The sequence below is a fragment of the Triturus cristatus genome, chromosome 2_1 (assembly GCF_964204655.1).
Source record: "Triturus cristatus chromosome 2_1, aTriCri1.1, whole genome shotgun sequence".
Classification (NCBI taxonomy): Eukaryota; Metazoa; Chordata; class Amphibia; order Caudata; family Salamandridae; genus Triturus; species Triturus cristatus.
Window position 1 is genome coordinate 172,067,144 of NC_140581.1, and position 19,304 is coordinate 172,086,447.

At 47.6% G+C, this 19,304-nt stretch overlaps 1 protein-coding gene across 2 annotated transcripts in view; it reads right to left on the bottom strand.

Moving 5' to 3' along the window:
* The window catches only part of PSTPIP2 (proline-serine-threonine phosphatase interacting protein 2), a 348,974-nt gene extending 344,047 nt beyond the window's left edge, over positions 1-4,927 (bottom strand). Inside the window, exon 1 of one of the 2 annotated variants that reach the window (XR_014969634.1) lies at positions 4,725-4,927. Coding sequence is in view for 1 of the 2 variants with exons in the window: in XM_085629151.1 (XP_085485277.1) it covers positions 4,725-4,757 (33 nt within the window). In the remaining variant the exon portion in view is untranslated. The remainder of the gene's footprint in view (positions 1-4,724) is intronic. The other variant, XM_085629151.1, reaches the window with a different exon arrangement.
* Positions 4,928-19,304: the final 14,377 nt, after the last annotated feature.

Sequence of the window (19,304 nt, forward strand, 5' to 3'; positions counted from 1 at the left end):
CATTTGGTGTTGACTTGTGGCCCCCCAACGCTTACCGTAACCCCTTAAGACTGGGTTACCAACCCGTTCTACTTAACTGTAACTAGTATCACTTTGATTGTCTCCTTTCTCCATTGGATAATATAGGTACAAGATCCCGAGTATGACCTCTGCACCCGGCCGCCCCGGTGCCGCTGGTGGTGCAGTGAGGTCAATAACCTGAACCCTGCCTTCTACTGAGTCTTCATCCAAAAGCTCAACAGTGTAAATCGTTTACTTAGCTGCATATTACTGATTGTGTTTCCTCACATAGGATAACATTCTACTGATTGAAAAATGCACGGTGTCTCTACTTTTGACACTGTAAAACAGTGATATTGCAGAACATATTTTACTGCAACAAAGTATATTTCGTTCTATAAAATAAACATAATAAAAGTAATATTTTTACAAACCATTGGTATCGGATTTAGTCATTGAGTGTGTGTAATCATTTCATGCCTGTGTGTGTACAACAAATGCTTAGCACTGCCCTCTGATAAGCCTAATGGTTCACCCATACTACCAGAAAGAGAGCACTGGTGTTATCTACTTGAACCTCTGTAAAGCCTCTGGGGATCCATTGGTATGAGTGGCACTAGGTATGTCTTGCAGTAGGTATGCCTTGCAGTAACTATGCCATGCATTAGGTATGCCTTATAGTTGGTATGCCATGCAGTAGGTATGACTGGTAGTAGGTACGCCTTGCTGTAGGTATGCCTTGCACCAGGTACGCCTCTAAGTAGGTATGCCATGCAGTAGGTATGGCTGGTGGTAGGTACACCTTGCAGCAACTATGCCATGCAGTAGTTATGCCTTGAAGTAAGTATGCCATGCAGTAGGTATGACTGGTAGTAGGGACGCCTTGCAGTAGCTATGTCTTGGAGTAGGTATGCCATGCAGTATGTATGGCTGGTAGTAGGTACGCCTTGCAGTAGGTATGCCTTGCACCATGTATGCCATGCAGTAGGTATGGCTGGTAGTAGGTACGCCTTGCAGTAAATATGCCATGCATTAGCTATGCCTTGAAGTAGGTATGCCATGCAGTAGGTATGACTGGTAGTAGGGACGCCTTGTAGTAGCTATGCCTTGGAGTAGGTATGCCATGCAGTAGGTATGACTGGTAGTAGGGACGCCTTGCAGTAGGTATGCCTTGCACCAGGTATGCCTTGCAGTAGGTACGCGTTCCAGTACCTATGCCTTTGAGTATGTATGCCATGCAGTAGGTATGGCTGGTAGTAGGTACGCCTAGCAGTAGCTATGCCTTGGAGTAGGTCTGCCATGCAGTAGGTATGACTGGTAGTAGGGGCACCTTGCAGTAGCTATGCCTTGGAGTAGGTATGCCATGCAGTAGGTATGGCTGGTAGTAGGTATTCCTTGCAGTAGGTATGCCTTGTAGTAGATATGCCATGCAGTAGGTATGACTGGTAGTAGGTAAGCCTTGTAGTAGCTATACCTTGCAGTAGCTATGCCTTGGAGTAGGTATGCCATGCAGTAGGTATGGCTGGTAGGTACGCCTTGCAGTAGGTATGCATTGAATCAGATATGCCTTGTAGTAGGTATGCCATGCAGTAGGTATGACTGGTAGTAGGTACGCCTTGCAGTAGCTATGCCTTGGAGTAGGTATGCTATGCAGTAGGTATGGCTGGTAGTAGGTACGCCTTGCAGTAGGTATGCATTGAACAAGGTATGCCTTGTGGTAGGTATGCCATGCAGTAGGTATGACTGATAGTAGGGATGCCTTGCAGTAGCTATGCCTTGGAGTAGGTATGCCATGCAGTAGGTATGGCTGGTAGTAGGTACGCCTTGCAGTAGCTATGCCTTGGAGTAGGTATGCCATGCAGTAGGTATGACTGGTAGTAGGTAAGCCTTGTAGTAGCTATACCTTGCAGTAGCTATGCCTTGGAGTAGGTATGCCATGCAGTAGGTATGGCTGGTAGTAGATAGGCCTTGCAGTAGGTATGCATTGAACCAGATATGCCTTGTAGTAGGTATGCCATGCAGTAGGTATGACTGGTAGTAGGTACGCCTTGCAGTAGCTATGCCTTGGAGTAGGTATGCTATGCAGTAGGTATGGCTGGTAGAAGGTACGCCTTGCAGTAGGTATGCATTGAACAAGGTATGCCTTGTGGTAGGTATGCCATGCAGTAGGTATGACTGATAGTAGGGATGCCTTGCAGTAGCTATGCCTTGGAGTAGGTATGCCATGCAGTAGGTATGGCTGGTAGTAGGTACGCCTTGCAGTAGCTATGCCTTGGAGTAGGTATGCCATGAAGTATATATGACTGGTAGTAGGGACGCCTTGCAGTAGCTATGCCTTGGAGTAGGTATGCCATGCAGTAGGTATGGCTGCTAGGTATTCCTTGCAGTAGGTATGCCTTGTAGTAGATATGCCATGCAGTAGGTATGACTGGTAGTAGGTAAGCCTTGTAATAGCTATGCCTTGCAGTAGCTATGCCTTGGAGTAGGTATGCCATGCAGTAGGTATAGCTGGTAGTAGGTATGCATTGAACCAGACATGCCTAGTAGTAGGTATGCCATGCAGTAGGTATGACTGGTAGTAGGTACGCCTTGCAGTAGCTATGCCTTGCAATAGCTATGCTTTGAAGTAGGTATGCCATGCAGTAGGTATGGCTGGTAGTAGGTACGCCTTGCAGTAGGTATGCATTTAACCGGGTATGCCTTGTAGTAGGTATGCCATGCAGTAGGTATGGCTGGTAGTAGGTACGCTTTGCAGTAGGTATGGCTGGTAGTAGGTACGCTTTGCAGTAGGTATGCATTGAACCAGGTATGCCTTGTAGTAGGTATGCCATGCAGTAGGTATGACTGGTAGTAGGTACACCTTACAGTAGCTATGCCTTGCAGTAGCTATGCCTTGGAGTAGGTATGCCATGCAGTAGGTATGGCTGGTAGCAGGTACGCTTTGCAGTAGGTATGGATTGAACCAGGTATGCCTTGTGGTAGGTATGCCATGCAGTAGGTATGGCTAGTAGTAGGTACGCTTTGCAGTAGCTATGCCTTGCAATAGCTATGCCTTGCAGTAGGTATGCCATGCAGTAGGTATGGCTGGTAGTAGGTACGCCTTGCAGTAGGTATACATTGAACCAGGTATGCCTTGAAGTAGGTATGCCATGCAGTAGGTATGGCTGGTAGTAGGTACGCTTTGCAGTAGGTATGCATTGAACCAGGTATGCCTTGTAGTAGGTATGCCATGCAGTAGGTATGACTGGTAGTAGGTAAGCCTTGTAGTAGCTATACCTTGCAGTAGCTATGCCTTGGAGTAGGTATGGCTGGTAGTAGGTACGCCTTGCAGTAGGTATACATTGAACCAGGTATGCCTTGAAGTAGGTATGCCATGCAGTAGGTATGGCTGGTAGTAGGTACGCTTTGCAGTAGGTATGCATTGAACCAGGTATGCCTTGTAGTAGGTATGCCTTGTGACGTTCAGTGTAACTCTGCTCACAGCAGGTTTCTGTAGTGCTGTATCTCGAAGGTGATTTGAACAGGTATGTGTCCCTGTGATGGTGACGGTAGATCCGGACAAACAATGTTGCACTTTACTTTTTTGTGAGCTTTATAAAAAGTACACTTTTTATAAAGCTCACAAAAAAGTAACACTAAACAATGTTTTATCCCCTTTATGAAGTCACGCAATTTGGGGCAGTCTAGCCCAGCTTTGAATTTCGTACAACAATTGACGGAAGATGAGTCATCTGGTTATGTTGGCTCCTTTCTGAGAGCCGCTGTGCGCTCACAAGCACAATGCACTCGGAGTTATGCATCATCCCGTTGTACCTGGCATGGCCATATATGTATGCGCTTCACTGCACTCTATTGTACTCTTTTATTGTGAGACTGCTTGCTGTTTTGTCTTAAATTGTATTTATTGCATTATTTTTATACCCTATGTTTTCATTCTTGGATTGTGTCCTTGTATGGCTGCTTCTGCACCCGAATAAAGTTATTGCAATCTGAATGGGTGGGTATGTCAACAGACCAGTCAGTGAGGCAACTTTCAGCCCAGGACGCCCATGGTACACCCCTCCTCCGAGAGGGGAACAGTTTACCTGCCACCGGCAGTGCCAAGCGCCAAACCGTCCCACTGGAACAAGAACACCAATAAATACACATTTACCGACCGCCCAGGGCCCTGAAAGACTGCAATAATGTGAAGCTGCCTCACAGGCACAGCCGTCACACACTTTTAAACTTTGAAAGTGAAAATATTTATATCTTTGCGCTGAGGCACGGAGCCAAGTCACGGATAGCTCATCCTTTCAACATTGCAAAGCCGATAAAATGAGCAGCATCGCGTTGGACAGCATTATAACAATGCCAGAATGAGCTTCGTTGATTCCATTATTACTTTACACACAGTATATTGGTAGAACGTAAACAAATAGAAATCATTGCCAACGTCGTTTACGTCATTGAGTTGCCCACAGTAAGATGTTAGCCCGGTCTAAAGACACACACCATGACACTCCATCACACTGCACACGCATGCACAACGGCCGCGCCTGGTCTGTGGTTAACTCCTGATGTAGGAATGTGTCAGACCTGCCTGTGAGCAGGCAGGGGGAAGGAAGCGAGCCCTGCCTGTACCCAGTAGAAGCACACAGCAGGCAGCTGTCGGCCGGCTTGGAACCGGCGCGTGAAAGCTGTTTTCCACCTGTGCTGTGCACGCCGACGCAGAAGACTCTTACCCAGAAGTTGTCCTTAAAGTTGGTGCCCTTCATGTCGTCGACCTCGCCGAGCTGGAGGACGGTGCTGCTCCTTTGACTCGAGACGGAAATGAAAAATATATCAGTCGGTGTGAAAATCCTCGTCGTTTATCGGGTGCTCCGAGAAATACCGTAACTGTTTAGTTCCTCAAATCTCCTTCCCTCTACTGTAGGACACGTCCCCCGGGTCCTAAACCCGCCGGCGAGCTGCCTCTGACTGCCCATGACCTCCGTGAAGGCAAACTAGGTGTTCTGCCAAGGCGAGGTCTACTGCTGCCACCTGCTGGACACAGAACTTTACTACGAACCGAAGCAAAAACAGCCGACCGACCTCCGCGTGAGCTACTAATCCCGCCGTTCTTTGATGATTGGAAGATGTTGAAAAATATTACTTACCAAAATCGCAAAAGTAAATTTAAGATGATGAAGTGAAATGTTACTAGGCGCCTGCATTCTTTATATAAAAGCATGTCTTTCATTTCCTTATAAAGATAGAGTAACCGGGTAAATGGCAGGACTTCGACTGTTTCCCGATTCGGCGCGGCACTAGGCAGGGATGACTGTAGTAAGGGTGTATCTCTTTAAGTGGTGTTCCATGAATGGAACACCACTATGTAATAGGAATGTTTTAGTATGAACAGTAGTTGGATTCATTTCTACTGGCCTTTCCCTTTAGAGCTGCATCTGTCTTGATATCCTTAGCTTTCAAGAATAAACCTGTGCTTCAACTAAATAGCTTCATCTCTTACTTTTATTTGATACCTTGCCTACGAGGTCACGACACATTTTGGCGACGATTGTGGGATCCAAATACAATTTTTTTTTCATAAAAAGGATATCTTTAACCTCTGGCTCACCACCTGATCAAGCGTTTCAAGAGAACCCATCTGTAAAGTCGGGCCTCAGGCCCACATTATGTTAATGAGAGAGAGAGACGGACACCAGGGTCTATGGTATAGTAACTGGCCCCGAGCACGTGCACCCGGGCCTTTTTATTAGCGGGGCCACGTCACTCGTGACACCCGTGATGGATGGGTGTCGGGTGCAGTGTGTCCAGCCCTCGAGGGAGTGGCTGGGGTTACAGCTTCCTGTGAGACACTAGAACGTGTCTCGCAGGACACTACATTCCTCCCCAACTTTATTGAAGGACAAACAAAAGTGTCAGTCCAACCTGTGGGGAAGAACAAACGGTTAATTAAATACCACAAGGTCCATCCGGCTCTCGAGTCAGGTGGCGGGACGACATCAGACATGGGCTGGTGAACTTGGCTAGCATCAAAACCTTCCCCGCAGACACCCGTACTTTAACCTGAAGGACTCAGGACACGACTGCTGGCTTGGAAACGTCCGCTGCATACCGTCCGTTCGCTGACAGTAACATGTCTTGCCTGGCTTCCTCTTGGCTGACATCCGTGATGGTCTGTGGTGAGATCTAACAGTTCTTTTGGTTGGCTGCGTCATGGCGGCCATGGATGGAGTCTAACGTGAGAGTTCACGGAGGTGTTGCTGGACCGACTGTCCCTGTTGAACTGCTTGGCTGTGACCGGTACCCTGTTGGTGGGGCAATGTCTCCTCTCGCTCTCCCGCCTGGGGAGGCCCGTCGTCGGGGTTGCTGCGGGACTATAGGAAGGCTGCACTGGCGCCGCTGCTTGTGTGCCGTCTGGGGGCAGCTGCAGGACCGCCGAGGAGCCGTTGCTTGGTCGCACGCACAACCCTCCCGGGTGGATGAGTCTTGGCCAAGACTTGCACTCGCTGCCGCGGTTCCGATGTAGGCCAGGTTCACAGGTGGTTTCGGGTTCCAGTTATTCGGCGTGTGTGGCAACGGTTTCGGACTCCAGTCCATCGGTACTCAGGGAGTGGTGCTTGACGCATATGCTGATGGCTGGCGTGGTGAAGGCTGCCAGCCGCGTGGTGAGTTGGAATTACAGGTGGCGGTGGCTTGCTGAGAGAGTTCGGATGTCAGGATGGACCTGGGCAGTCACATGCCTCCGCCTTGCTGATGTTGAGCGTCCGTGGCGGTTTAACACATAGAGTGTGTCGATCCTCTCTTGCCGGGCTTGGGAGCCACGGCCGACTCCAACTTGAGGCGGTGTGAGGACGGACACTCCGAGCAGATCTTCACCCATGGCATCTGCGGACAGGAGCAGGGATGCCACTTGACTTGGACAGCTGACGCTTGGGGAGTGGCCGTTCACCTGAAGACGCGTTGTGGAGAGACGCGGTTTGCGACTGCTGCAGCTTACGTTCGGTTCTCTTGTGAGGCTGTGTCCAGGGACGGTGGTCCGCCTTGGTGGCTGTCAGATGTGTCAGGGTGAGTTCTTGGCTTGCTGTGAGTCCCCGGTCTTCTCCTTTTTCCGGTCTATTCAGTCTACCTGTGTCTTCCGGTTTTTCAGGGTGACAGGGCTGTCACTCTTCTTTCTTCGAGGGCGTTGTGCTTGGACCTCGAGGCAGCGCTGGTCGGGCGCCGGCTTCTGCCTTCGCACCGGCGAGCTCCTTGCTTGCTGGGCGACAGGATGTCCAGTCGCGTGTCGCTGGCGCTGGAGCGTCTGTTGCTGTGGCAGCCTGCCACGTGGAGTGTGCGACTCCTCTCTTGCCTGTCGTGGGTCACCACCGACTCCATCTTGAGGCTCTGTTGAGGAGGACACTGTGTCGCGGACACGGTGTCACTTTCGGGCCGCTGCGGGTGCGACTCCTCTCTTGCCTGTTGTGGGTCACCGCCGACTCCATCTTGAGGCTGTGTTGAGGAGGACCTTGTTGCTTTTCGGCCCACTGCGGGGCTTCGCTGGTGCAGTGGAGACGTAGTCGTTCTCTGCGCTGCGTTCAGCTATGTTTCGTTGTTGAGATGTCTCGTTCTTGGATGCTTCCCTCTGGCACTTGGGGTGCCTGTGGTGTGGTTGTCTGTGTGTCGCTCCAAGTTACTTGCCGCTCTTTGTGGGGTCTGTCAGCCTCTCCCCGTACTTTGCCGAGGCGGCAGGCTGTGCGCTGGCTTCGATGATGCCGGGTTTCGCTGGTGTGGCTGGGGCCACTTTGGGGCTGGAGTGTGGCTCGCTTTCTTCACAAACATCCTGGCTGTTCTCCCTTGCAGGGTGCAGAGGGCTACTCTTTGAGTATTCTTCTTTGAGGGCACGTCTTGCTGTGCCTGGTGCCATCAGCCTCTGGTGCTAGGCGTGATCTAGCAGTCTTCCTGGTGATGGCGGGTGCCCCCGGAGATCTGCTGACTGCTGTCGCTGGTCGGTTAGCAGGACGGTCCGTGGGGTGCACTGGCTATCCGTTCTGGCCAGGCAATACAGCCATCCTTCCGTGCATAGCGTTTGGGGGGACTGCTTGGTGGCGCTGCAGCCGTTGTGGTGGCCTTCCTGGATTGCCGTAGACTCCGGGTGCAGGACGAGCTGGTGCGGGGCTCTATGCACTGGCTGTTTGTCGGTGGCTACAATATGGGAGCTGTGACTACCGTGGGGTGCACTTGGTGCCCGGGTTGGCTGGGGTGTTCCCGAGTTCGTGCCGTGCTGGGCTTCCAGGTGCTGGAGCTCTTCCACGGAGTCCGGTGTTAGCTCTGACTCTTAATGTGCGGTGTAGGCATGTGGCCGCTGGGTGGCGTTGCACTCCGGTCGGTTCTTTCGGGGCCACGGCAGCTTTCCTGGGGGGCAATCCTTGCTGGAGGTCCGTGTTCCTCCCTGGTGCAGGCACGCTGCTGTTTCTGGCACTGAGCAGGCAAATCCGGGTTTATTTGTTTTGTTTTTGTTTTTTTTGGTGGTCACGGGGTGCATTCAGTGTTCTGCTGGCTTTCTTGCTTGTGTGCAGCCTATGCGGTGTGGCACCTTGACCACCAGGTGGCGCTGCTGCTGCTTCTAGGCCGTGCAGCGGGGGATGTGCGCATAGAGACTGTCACTCCGGTAGTTGCTCATTCCCGCTTCACATGGCAGGTGCGGCGCCGCTCGTGTCAGCCAGGTGGCGCTGCAGGCCTCACTGTGTACTTCAGATACTGATACCGGGAGAGGGAACTCAACTACTTGTGCAGTGCTTGCAAACGGCGGAGTTTGGCCGTGGGCTGGAGCTACTTGTGCAGGCTTCGGTGAGTCAGCTTCTTTAGTACGCTTTCTTTAAATCTGTACTTGTGTTTCGTGGTCGCGCTGCCGCTTTTCATTAATTTGCACACTTCAACCTGACCGTGACAGCTTTCCTTCTGCTGCGGGCCGGCTATCAGGGTTGCAGGTGTAGCCGGATATAACCGGAGGCGTCCGGGTGCGCAGTCTAATCGCACTGCAGGCAGTCTTCACACGGTGTTAAATCTCGCGGCATGCATGGTGCCTGGCTTGGGTACGTGCCCTACTCTCATCTTCGGGCACCAGGCAGCGCGTTGCTGGGAATGCTCGGGCAGGCCTCTTAGTGCTGGGGCGGGCTTAGACATGCCTCGTCGTGGGCACTCCAACTCGCGCGGGCAGCATGTAGACCTACGCTAATGCCTCGCTGACGGAGGAGGCACGGGACCACTGGCCACTTTCTCCTCGCTGATGCCACGCTCACTTTGAGCTGTCAATGCAGGGCATATAGGGCTGGAAGGCTGCTCATCTCAGCCCCGATCCGGTTGGTCTCTGGAACGGCCTCGGTGAGTGCTGGGTCTACCGCTTACATTCCTGTCGAGACAGCCGTGCTAGTACGGCGGGCTGCTTCGGGCTGCGCAGCGCTGGCCTGGCAAACAGATTGCGGGGAGCATGTCCATTCCCCCTGAGCACTGCCGATTGGCTTCAGGAGACGGCAGGGGTACTCTTGTTTTCTCTCACTGCTGCGGAGGTCGCTGCGGACACCCCTCGACGCTGGGAGCAGGGTCGGCCTGTATTTCCCTACCGCAACGGAGGCCCCTCCGCTGGCAGTCTCGTCTGTAGCCTCGGTGCAGTCAGCACTGTCTCGCCGGCGCTCTTCTCGCCTGTCATACCCCTCATCCCTCCGGCGGCAGTGACGGAGTGCGGTACCTTCAGGTGAGTCCTCGTAGTGCCGGTTAATGCAGGGCGCAGCGTGGCATGCGGGGCCGAGGGTGTCGCGGCTCCTTCCCGTCGTGCCGCAGGCGCAGGGAGTGCAGTCTGAGGAACCGTGCTTTGCTCACAGGAGGTGGGGATGCTCTTGGGGCACTGCGCGGTGAGGGTCGCGGGCTCTCACCTTCCGGCGGCGATTGCTTGAGTCTGGCGGCGACACTATCGCCAGGATAGTAAGGGGCTTACGCTCTCTCGGGCATTCCGGTGTCTGCTGCGGGGTGTCCGCCCGCGTCCCCTTTCTTGCCCGCACCGCCGTGGGTGGATGGTATCCAGCCTTTGTGTCGCCCTCCTGACACCGTCCCAGCAGTCACGGATGGCAGCTCCTTTCCCCCTCACGAGGGACGACAGAGCCCAGAGCGGCAGGTGTGCGGGGTCAGACCCGCCTCGTCGCCATTGTAAAGTCGGGCCTCAGGCCCACATTATGTTGATGAGAGAGAGAGACGGACACCAGGGTCTATGGTATAGTAACTGGCCCCGAGCACGTGCACCCGGGCCTTTTTATTAGCGGGGCCACGTCACTCGTGACACCCGTGATGGATGGGTGTCGGGTGCAGTGTGTCCAGCCCTCGAGGGAGTGGCTGGGGTTACAGCTTCCTGTGAGACACTAGAACGTGTCTCGCAGGACACTACACCATCCACCGCTTGCTACAACAGGCAACATCGAGGTGAGACCAACCAACTGAGGATTTCCATGCACTCTGCTGTTTTTTTTTATTGGCGGACAACGAAAAACGAAAAGCAACGAGAAACGAACAGCGAGAGACGACGCGTTGACGACCTGCACTTCCGATGTGCTGACGAGTGTCGGAAAGTGTTTACATTTTGGACAACTTTGGGTGAGCATTGTTCATGTTGCCGCTGCTTGCGAGACGTTGATGTGACTCGCGCGCGCACTTTACTTGCATTCGAATGCTGCCTTCATCTCATTTGCCTTCTCCGCGCTCCATTCAAATGTCGCCATCACAGCAACTCAGTGAACGCCTATGACGTACGTGGTTAGGAACGAGACCACGCTATCATAAGACGTCACCACGCACAGCACGCACAGCGGACATTTTGTTGTCAGCGTCCCCATGACAACGCGTTAGCGAGTCAAACGCTGCGCTCGGATTTCTGCATACGCTACAACTTATTCAGTGCGCGGATTTGAGAATTAACTAAGCGTACTGTACTTATTATCTTTCTGCACTGATGGGAGCAAGGTCGTCAGTTTCTAAGGTAGTTTTCTGTTAAATAATTGCCATTTGACATTATTTTTAAAAAAAAAGAGGGAAAAGAGAGTGCAAGGTTTTGATTTTTGCAGTTTGGCACATTTAAATGTTCTGTCAGCTCTAAATAAAAATAAAAACTAAGAAAGGAAGTACAGCTGGGTATATCAAGACAAGTATTATTTACATGTGCATTCATCGTTTACTGGAAGATAAAGTACTGAACAATTTTTTTATTAGTTGCCATTTGCGTGAAGTAAAAGTACTGATCATTTATTTTTAATGGTGCATGACATTCTTTTGTTCAAGGAAGAAGTGGTTACACTCAAGCTAAATCCACATTTTTATATCACATCTTGTGTATTGTGACTTTATTGGATTTCCCTTTATTGGATTTATTTTTGCTTTCATTCGTAGGTCATGCCTACCAATGCCTCAGCCACTAACTCAAGGGACAATACTACCGGAGATGGAAATTTTTCAAATCCACACATCAAGTCACCAAAGGAATTTTTATCGACCCCCGGTGAACCGGTAGTAGCATGGTTGGACTGGAAGGAGTATTTCCTCAACTACATTGCGAATTTAGAAGACATGAGCGGAATTTTTTCTCCTGAAAGAAAAAAAAGAATGTTATTGTACTCTTTAGGTCCTGAGGGTTTACGTGTATTTAACGAAATGCATAAACAAGATAGGACGGAGGGAGATATAGACGTATTTAAATCGACTATTTTAGATCTTGATGATCATTTTTCTCCTTCAGTGTGTATTGCTGTCACCAGACATTCTTTTTTCCACAGGAAACAAGACAAACATGAAATGATAGAGGAGTATGTATCCGCCTTAAAAAAGCTAGCGAGCAAGTGCAGATTTGCACAGCTGCATGATGAGTTCATTCGTAACCAGGTAGTCATGTACACTAAGAATAAAACTCTACAAGATAAGTTATGGGTAGAAGGAGAAAGTTGTCTTAAAGACATCATTGCTATGGTCAAGAAAGCTGAACTCTCAGAACGCTGTGCCAAAGCTACACTATCTCAAGATAAGATAAGTACAGAGGAAGTTGTAGGGAAAGTTATTGGAAAAAAAGTAATGTACAAAAATCACAAAGGTACAAGGTATGATAAAAACAAACCAGAATACATGGAAAGAAAATCAGACAATGTAGAAACAAAGAGATTTAGCAACCTGATTTGTTATAGATGTGGTAGTTACTCACACCCTGCATCATATGAGAAATGCTGTGAAGTTTAAAAGATTCCCTTTGTACTACCTAACATTGATACCAAGGGCACTCCTAGGGTGTCCTGTCCAGGAGGAATGTCACCTATGGAAATGTCTACCAAGAACAAATATGTTGACCAATGGGGTGATAAACACCCAAAGTACAAAAATAAGTGCAGGGAGTGGAAAAAATAGTTTCACAAATTATCCCATGAATGATCCAATACACAGCAATAAGAATAACATGCATAAAATCAATTGAATAAATCAATACACATTTTATTAAAACAGTTTTTTTGAAAAAACTAGTCACAAATATACACAATAAAAATAATTGCATAGATCAATAAAACACAATACACATAATAAAGAGCAATCTATCTAAAAAATCAAATGGAAGGAAGAATTATACAATAAAGCACCACAATCGTGCTTTAACAGTGTTGGTTTGTGTTCCCTATGGACCAATTACCACCGGGCTCACTCTGCCCAAGTACTTGACAATCTTGATCCCAGGCCAAATACAACTCAAGTTCTGAGCGTCGACGCGTTTCGGTGGGAAAATTTATAGAGCTACCTTCTTCAGGAAGGGTAATAATAATCCTTCCTTCAGTTAAACGTACCAATTCCTCAATATATGCAGTTGGTAAATTGCTCGTAGTCCGTAACGGTTAGTGGAAAGCTCGCAGTCTAACCCTGGTAGTACGACTAATCCACAAATGATAAAAGGGTTGATGTGGGCATATTTTAGTCAAATTCCCCACACATCGTTCTACCGGTGTGTTTATTGGCTGAGGCCGGAACGCTGTTGATTTTCAATCTATCAACAACAGATTAGTTCCTAGACGGTGGTACAGGGGGATGATAGTTGGTAGTCTGTATCCACTCGCTCGCCAATACCCCAGAAACGAATCTCTTCTGTTTAAAAACTGGTAGGCTGTATAGCTCTACATATCCGGGCTTCCAATACGCCAATTAAATCATCGCGGGCAAAAAAATGAGAAATGTCCAGCCAAGTCGGCTAAGTGTTTAGAATGTGGTTTGATTGGACACTTCTCTAGAGTGTGTAGACGCAAATACAAGAAAAATTCAAAAGGGAAAGTAAAATGCATACAAGAAGGGGAGGACGGAAGTTCTTCTACGGCTAGTGAAACTGAAGTGCTGGTGAACTGTGTCCAAAGAAAGAAGGTAGTACTAAATATCACGGGTAGCTCTTCTTCAAAACCGTTGTGCCATGTCTCACTAGGAGGCATTGTAGTTCAATTGGCAGCCGATTCCGGTTCTCCATTTACCATCGTGTCACATGATGTGTGGAAAAAACAATTTATTAACAAAATTGGTGAATGGTTAGGACCTAATGATGTATCTGCTGAAAGCTTTACGGGTGATAAAATCGACATGTTAGGATTTAGAACCCTGATCTTTCGCTTTAAAGAAAGACAAGCCATGGGAAAATTGTATGTAGCAAAAGAGGGTCCATCAGTATTGGGTTGGAAAGATCAGAAGTCTTTGGACATAATTTTAAATCCCAATAGTAAAGAACAAGTTCTAGTTTCGTGTGATGGGGAGGACACTAAGAAGTGGGTATCACAAGATTTTCCAGAAGTTTTCACTGATAGCATGGGTAAACTAAAAGGATTCACTGATCAAATTCACTTAAAGGAAGGGGCTATTCCCAAAATACATAAAGCAAGAAACATTCCCTTTATTGTCAGGGATGAGGTTAAAGGAGAACTTAAAAAAATGTTAGATAACAATGTTATTGAACCCGTAGAAGCAGCAGAATGGGTTTCTCCATTAGTCGTAGCACGAAAATCTAACGGCAAGGCCCGTCTATGTGTAGACTTAAGTTACCTCAATGATAACATTTTATTTGACCAATTCCCACTTCCTAGAATTGATGAAATGCTGTCATTGACACAAAATGCAAAGTGGTTTTCCACTTTGGATCTCTCGGCTGCATATCACCAAGTGGTTCTAGAAAAAAATAGCAGAAAATTCACTACTTTCTGTACACCGTTCGGGTGCTATAGATTCAAGTGAATGCCATTTGGGTTGGCATCAGCCGCTGCGGTATTTCAGAGGCTGATGTCAAACCTTTTCTCTCACATTCAAGAAGTTGCATTTTTTCAAGATGACATCTTGATTATGGGAAGAGATAGGATGCATCATGATACAGTGTTAAGAGAATTTTTGACCATTCTCAGGGAGAATGGGTTAGTTGCTGAAGGCTCTAAGTGCAAATTTGCTGAAAAATCTGTCACTTATTTGGGTCAGGAGATTGGAAGTTGCGGCATCAAACCTAAGAGTAGTCTGGTAGAAGCTATTCTCAGTGCACCCTCGCCGAAGTCTAAGGACGAACTTAGATCGTTTCTTGGGTTAGCAGAATTTTATTCAAAATTTGTTAATAATTTTGCACAAAAAACATATGAAATGCGTACACTGATGAAAATCAAAGCTACATTTGTGTGGACGGACGCATGTCAGAAGTCGTTCGAGAGCATTAAAGAAGCCATTGCTCGTGCTCCCACTTTACAAGGTTTTGACCCACAGGCTTACACTATTGTTACAACGGATGCCAGTGGGACAGGTTTAGGTGGTGTTTTATCTCAAGTCTCAGAAAAAGGTAGTTATAGCCTTCGCTTCTCGTTCTCTTTCCCCTACGGAAGAGAAGTACTCAGTAATTGAGCGAGAAGCGTTAGCATGTGTATGGGCGATAGAACATTTCAGGAAATTTATATGGGGTAAGAAATTCTTGTTACGCTCCGACCATAAACCTCTTATGAAATTACTCACAACGGAAGGTCTTTCTAAAGCCTCAGCAAGGATAGCAAGAATGTCAATGCGACTCCAGAACTTTGTATATGAAGTTAAATATGTTCCTGGTGCAAAAAATGTCATAGCTGACTTTCTCAGCAGACTATCTCTACCTATGAAAGAGGTAGATTTTGATCCGTGGTGTGAGTTCTCTGTAGCTGGTGTATTTGATGACACTTCAGGGTTGCGTAGAAATGATTGGCACGAAGAGTTTCACAAGGACGAAATTTTGTCCATGGTTAAAAACAAGATCATTCATGGTTGGACCAATGACTGCAAGGTGAATACCACCTTAAGAGCATTTTGGGAAGTTCGCGACGAACTAAGTCTTGATGGAGAGTTTGTGTGCAGAGGAGAAAAAATTATACCCCCTTTTGGGATGCGTGAGAAAATTATGATCATAGGTCACGAAGGACACCCTGGTGTGTCTCGCACTAAAAGGAACATTAAAGCACTTTACTGGTGGCCTAGGATTGATTTAGATATAGAAATGTTTGTACGGGGTTGTATCAATTGTGAGTGCTCTGATAAGGCACAGAAGACACTCAATCCTCCCATGTCTTCACTTCCTTGTCCAAGTTTACCTTGGGAATAGGTTGCTTTAGATATCATGGGACCGTTAGTGTGGCAGGACGGAGTCACCAAGTATATTTTAGTTTTGGTGGATTTGTTTTCTAGATGGCTTGAAGTTGAGGTGGTCACCAAGGTAAATACAGAAACTGTTATTGGTTTCTTAGAAAAGTGTTTTTTAAGGGAGGGTTTTCCATACTCCATGTTAACTGACAATGGAGTTCAATTCAGGTCTGATTTGATGAAGGAGTTCATGTACAACACTGGAATTGAGCAGAAGTTCACAGCTTTGTACCACCCTAGAGGAAATTCGGTGGTAGAAAGAGTGAACAGAGTCTTAAAAGGTATTTTACAATTGGCCAAGAAGAGCAACAAGAATTGGGATAACAAACTTAATAAATTAATTTGACGTATAGAATCACTACCCATGACACTGTTGGGGAGAGTCTATTTGGCCTAATGCGAGGTAGATTTCCCCATTGCAAAATTAATCCGGGTTGGATTGGTAGGAGCAAAAAAATATGAATGGGATACAGATTTAGTAAGGCAATCCATTATCAATTCGCAATGCAAGAACAAGTTATACTTTGATGCAAAACACGGCACTAGAGATGTTTGTGTGAAAGTTGGGCAATGTGTCAGAGTAAAACAAGTAAAAAAATCAGGGAAATTGCAATCAAAATTTTCGGAACCAAGAACTGTTACTAAGGTCATGAGAAACACTGTGCAACTGGATGATGGCAGTATCCATCAGATGAGTCGCATTGCGATTTCTGCTGATTCTGAAATTAGTAAAAAAAAGTGTTTTGAAAGGGAGAAGAGATTATTGGTGGATGGATATATTTCCCTCTACACCGATGATACCGTTACTGAATCAAGAGCTTCAGATATTAGATGAGGGTGTTAACGGTGAAATTCCTCATGTACAAGATAACATCTGTAGTCAGCCCCCTATTGGGTTGGAAGAGATTGATGGTCAACACCAGGAGGGTGTTAGGGATTTGGAACCACAAGGTAGAGGGGTGACTAATAGCTCCACCTTAGATAACAAATCTAGCAAATGTGGAATACGAATTATTACTCCAAAGAAATTTGAAGATTTTGTTTGTTTCTAGTGGTTGAAGAAATGTTGCTCATCGTTTATTTTATTTTGTTTTTAAAATGTGTTCTTTTTAATTTTTTGATTTGGGGTACAATTGTATTTAATTTTGAAGTCTGTTAAGAGGGGAGATGTGTAGTAAGGGTGTATCTCTTTAAGTGGTGTTCCATGAATGGAACACCACTATGTAATATTTATTATTTATTTAACGATTTGTAAAGCGCCTGGTGACCCGGAGGCATCCCCGCGCTTAGTATGAACAGTAGTTGGATTCATTTCTACTGGCCTTTCCCTTTAGAGCTGCATCTCTCTTGATATGCTTAGCTTTCAAGAATAAACCTGTGCTTCAACTAAATAGCTTCAACTTTTATGTGATACCTTGCCTACGAGGTCACGACAATGACCCCTCTCTCCGTTGCTTAATTGCAATATATATGGAGCCATTTGCTCAAAGGGTGAGATCAACCCAAACAGGAGAGGTAGGCGAAGACCATTGCATTTCACTCTATGCGGACAACGTCATTGCCTCCTTGGGCATTGCCGGGGTGTCTCTCTCGGAATTCTTAGCCTAGGCGGAACACTTCGGACTAGTCTCTGGCTTCTGCATCAATATATCCAAGTCACAGGCATTGAATCTGACAGTCCCCCCTGAAAAGCAAGACCGCCTTCAGCAAGCGCACTCTATCAATTGGCAAACTTCCATCACCTACTTGGGGATTCGTCTAGCTCCGACAATACAGGAGATCACAAAGATCAATTACAAAGATTTAATAGAATAGTCAAAAGCAGACTTAGCCAGGTGGCTCCCATATGCTTTGTCAGTGCTAGGACAAATCGCGGCACTAAAAATGACGGGTCTCCCAAGAATTCTGTACGTGTTTCTAACCCTGCCTCTCTGGCCACCTCCGGGAGCACTTCAAGAATTTCAGGGGGCTTTCTGCTCGTTTGTATGGGCCAATAAACGGCCCGAATGCGAAGGGAGCTGAGCATGCGACCACCAGGGGAGGGAGGATTGGGAGTACAAAGCTACTGTCAAGCAGCCCAACTCCGATACATAGTGGAATGGTCTTGCTCGGAATCAGAAAAAGCGTGGTTGTTTATGGACAAGGCGTTGGCGGGTTCACCATTGTGGAAGATCCCCTTCCTAGAGAAGTCTAGTCGCACATCTGCCTCTATCTATCGGCAATCACGGCTCCCACGCTTAGGGTCTGGGACGTGGTTGGGGCGAAGAGGGGTTTCACAATGTTTCCGTCCCCCTTGGCCCCCATAGTCGGGAACCCGGCTTTCACGCCAGGGCTGAGTCGCAAAGAGTTTGAGGCCAAGCAAAAAAACCAGGCTGCAGATCATTAGGCCATCTATTGGACAAAGAAGGCCCTATCCCATTCAATACTTTAAGAGCAAACGGGATGTTTCCAGAGGAAGAGAGATTCCGCTATACACAAAGTTAGACACTGGGTGATGAACCCAGAGACGAGAGGAACGGCGCAGAGATATTTAACCGCCTTCGAGAGATGGCTCCTTAGCAGAGACTCCGACAAACGGCTAGTTACAGACTTATACAAACTACTACAGGGCCCTGAGATAGAGTCGAGATGCGCCGCACAGCAACGGTGGGAGAGGGAACGGACCCAAAGGGAGTGGAAGGACATTTATTATAGGGCACGACACTCAGCTCCCAACTCATCCAGCACTGAAACGGCAGTGAAAACAACCACCCATTGGTACTTGACCAGAGCTAGGATACGCCCCACCAATCCTGAACGTGGCAACAGATGCTGGAGATGTGGCGCATCAATAGGAACACAAACACACATTCTCTGGGATTGTCCGAAATTGTCTCCATTTTTGGAAGAGATTCGAACAGAGATAGATACGTGCTTCAAGAATCAGCTCCCCAGATTTCCATCATATATACTTTTGGGTCTCCCCAACCCACTCACTTACCCACTTACATCAAGGAGAGGCAAACACATTAACCTAGCGCTTAGAGCGGCACACCAAGCTATACTACCTCTTGGGGGTAGAGTCCCCGACAAGATTAATCTGGCTACATCAAATTTGGGACCTCCTAGGGATGGAGCGCCTCTCTTCGGCGCTTAGGTCAGAAGGAGACGCGTTCCGAGAGGTCTGGCACCCATTTATAACACTCTTATCACAAGAATTTACTGAACTAACCTGCCCACGGTATCTTAGACTATTAAGACTAACCGGAGATTACCACCAAACGGTCATACATGGAGAACCAGGAGTCAACTAGTATTAGTAGAGGAGATTCAGAAATAGGACACGCAGGCACCCGGGGGGAGGGCGAGGGAGGGCTGGGAGTTGGGGTTTTCATTTAACATCTTTCTTCATTCTTTGTGTAAAATGTTGCACCACGATCGGCAAGGCCGAATGTTGAAGCTGAGTCGAAAAAAAATAGAATTTTGCTGAATATTAGAGCAACAATAAAACAAATTTAAACATAAAGATAGAGTAGTGACGTTTCTATTCACATGTAATAATTAAATGGCGTAGATTCTCAACTATATTAATTCGTAGCAGTTGAGTTGTGATATCTCAATCCCAGAACCAACACACAAGGTGAAAGGTCACACAAGAGCTATTTATGGCA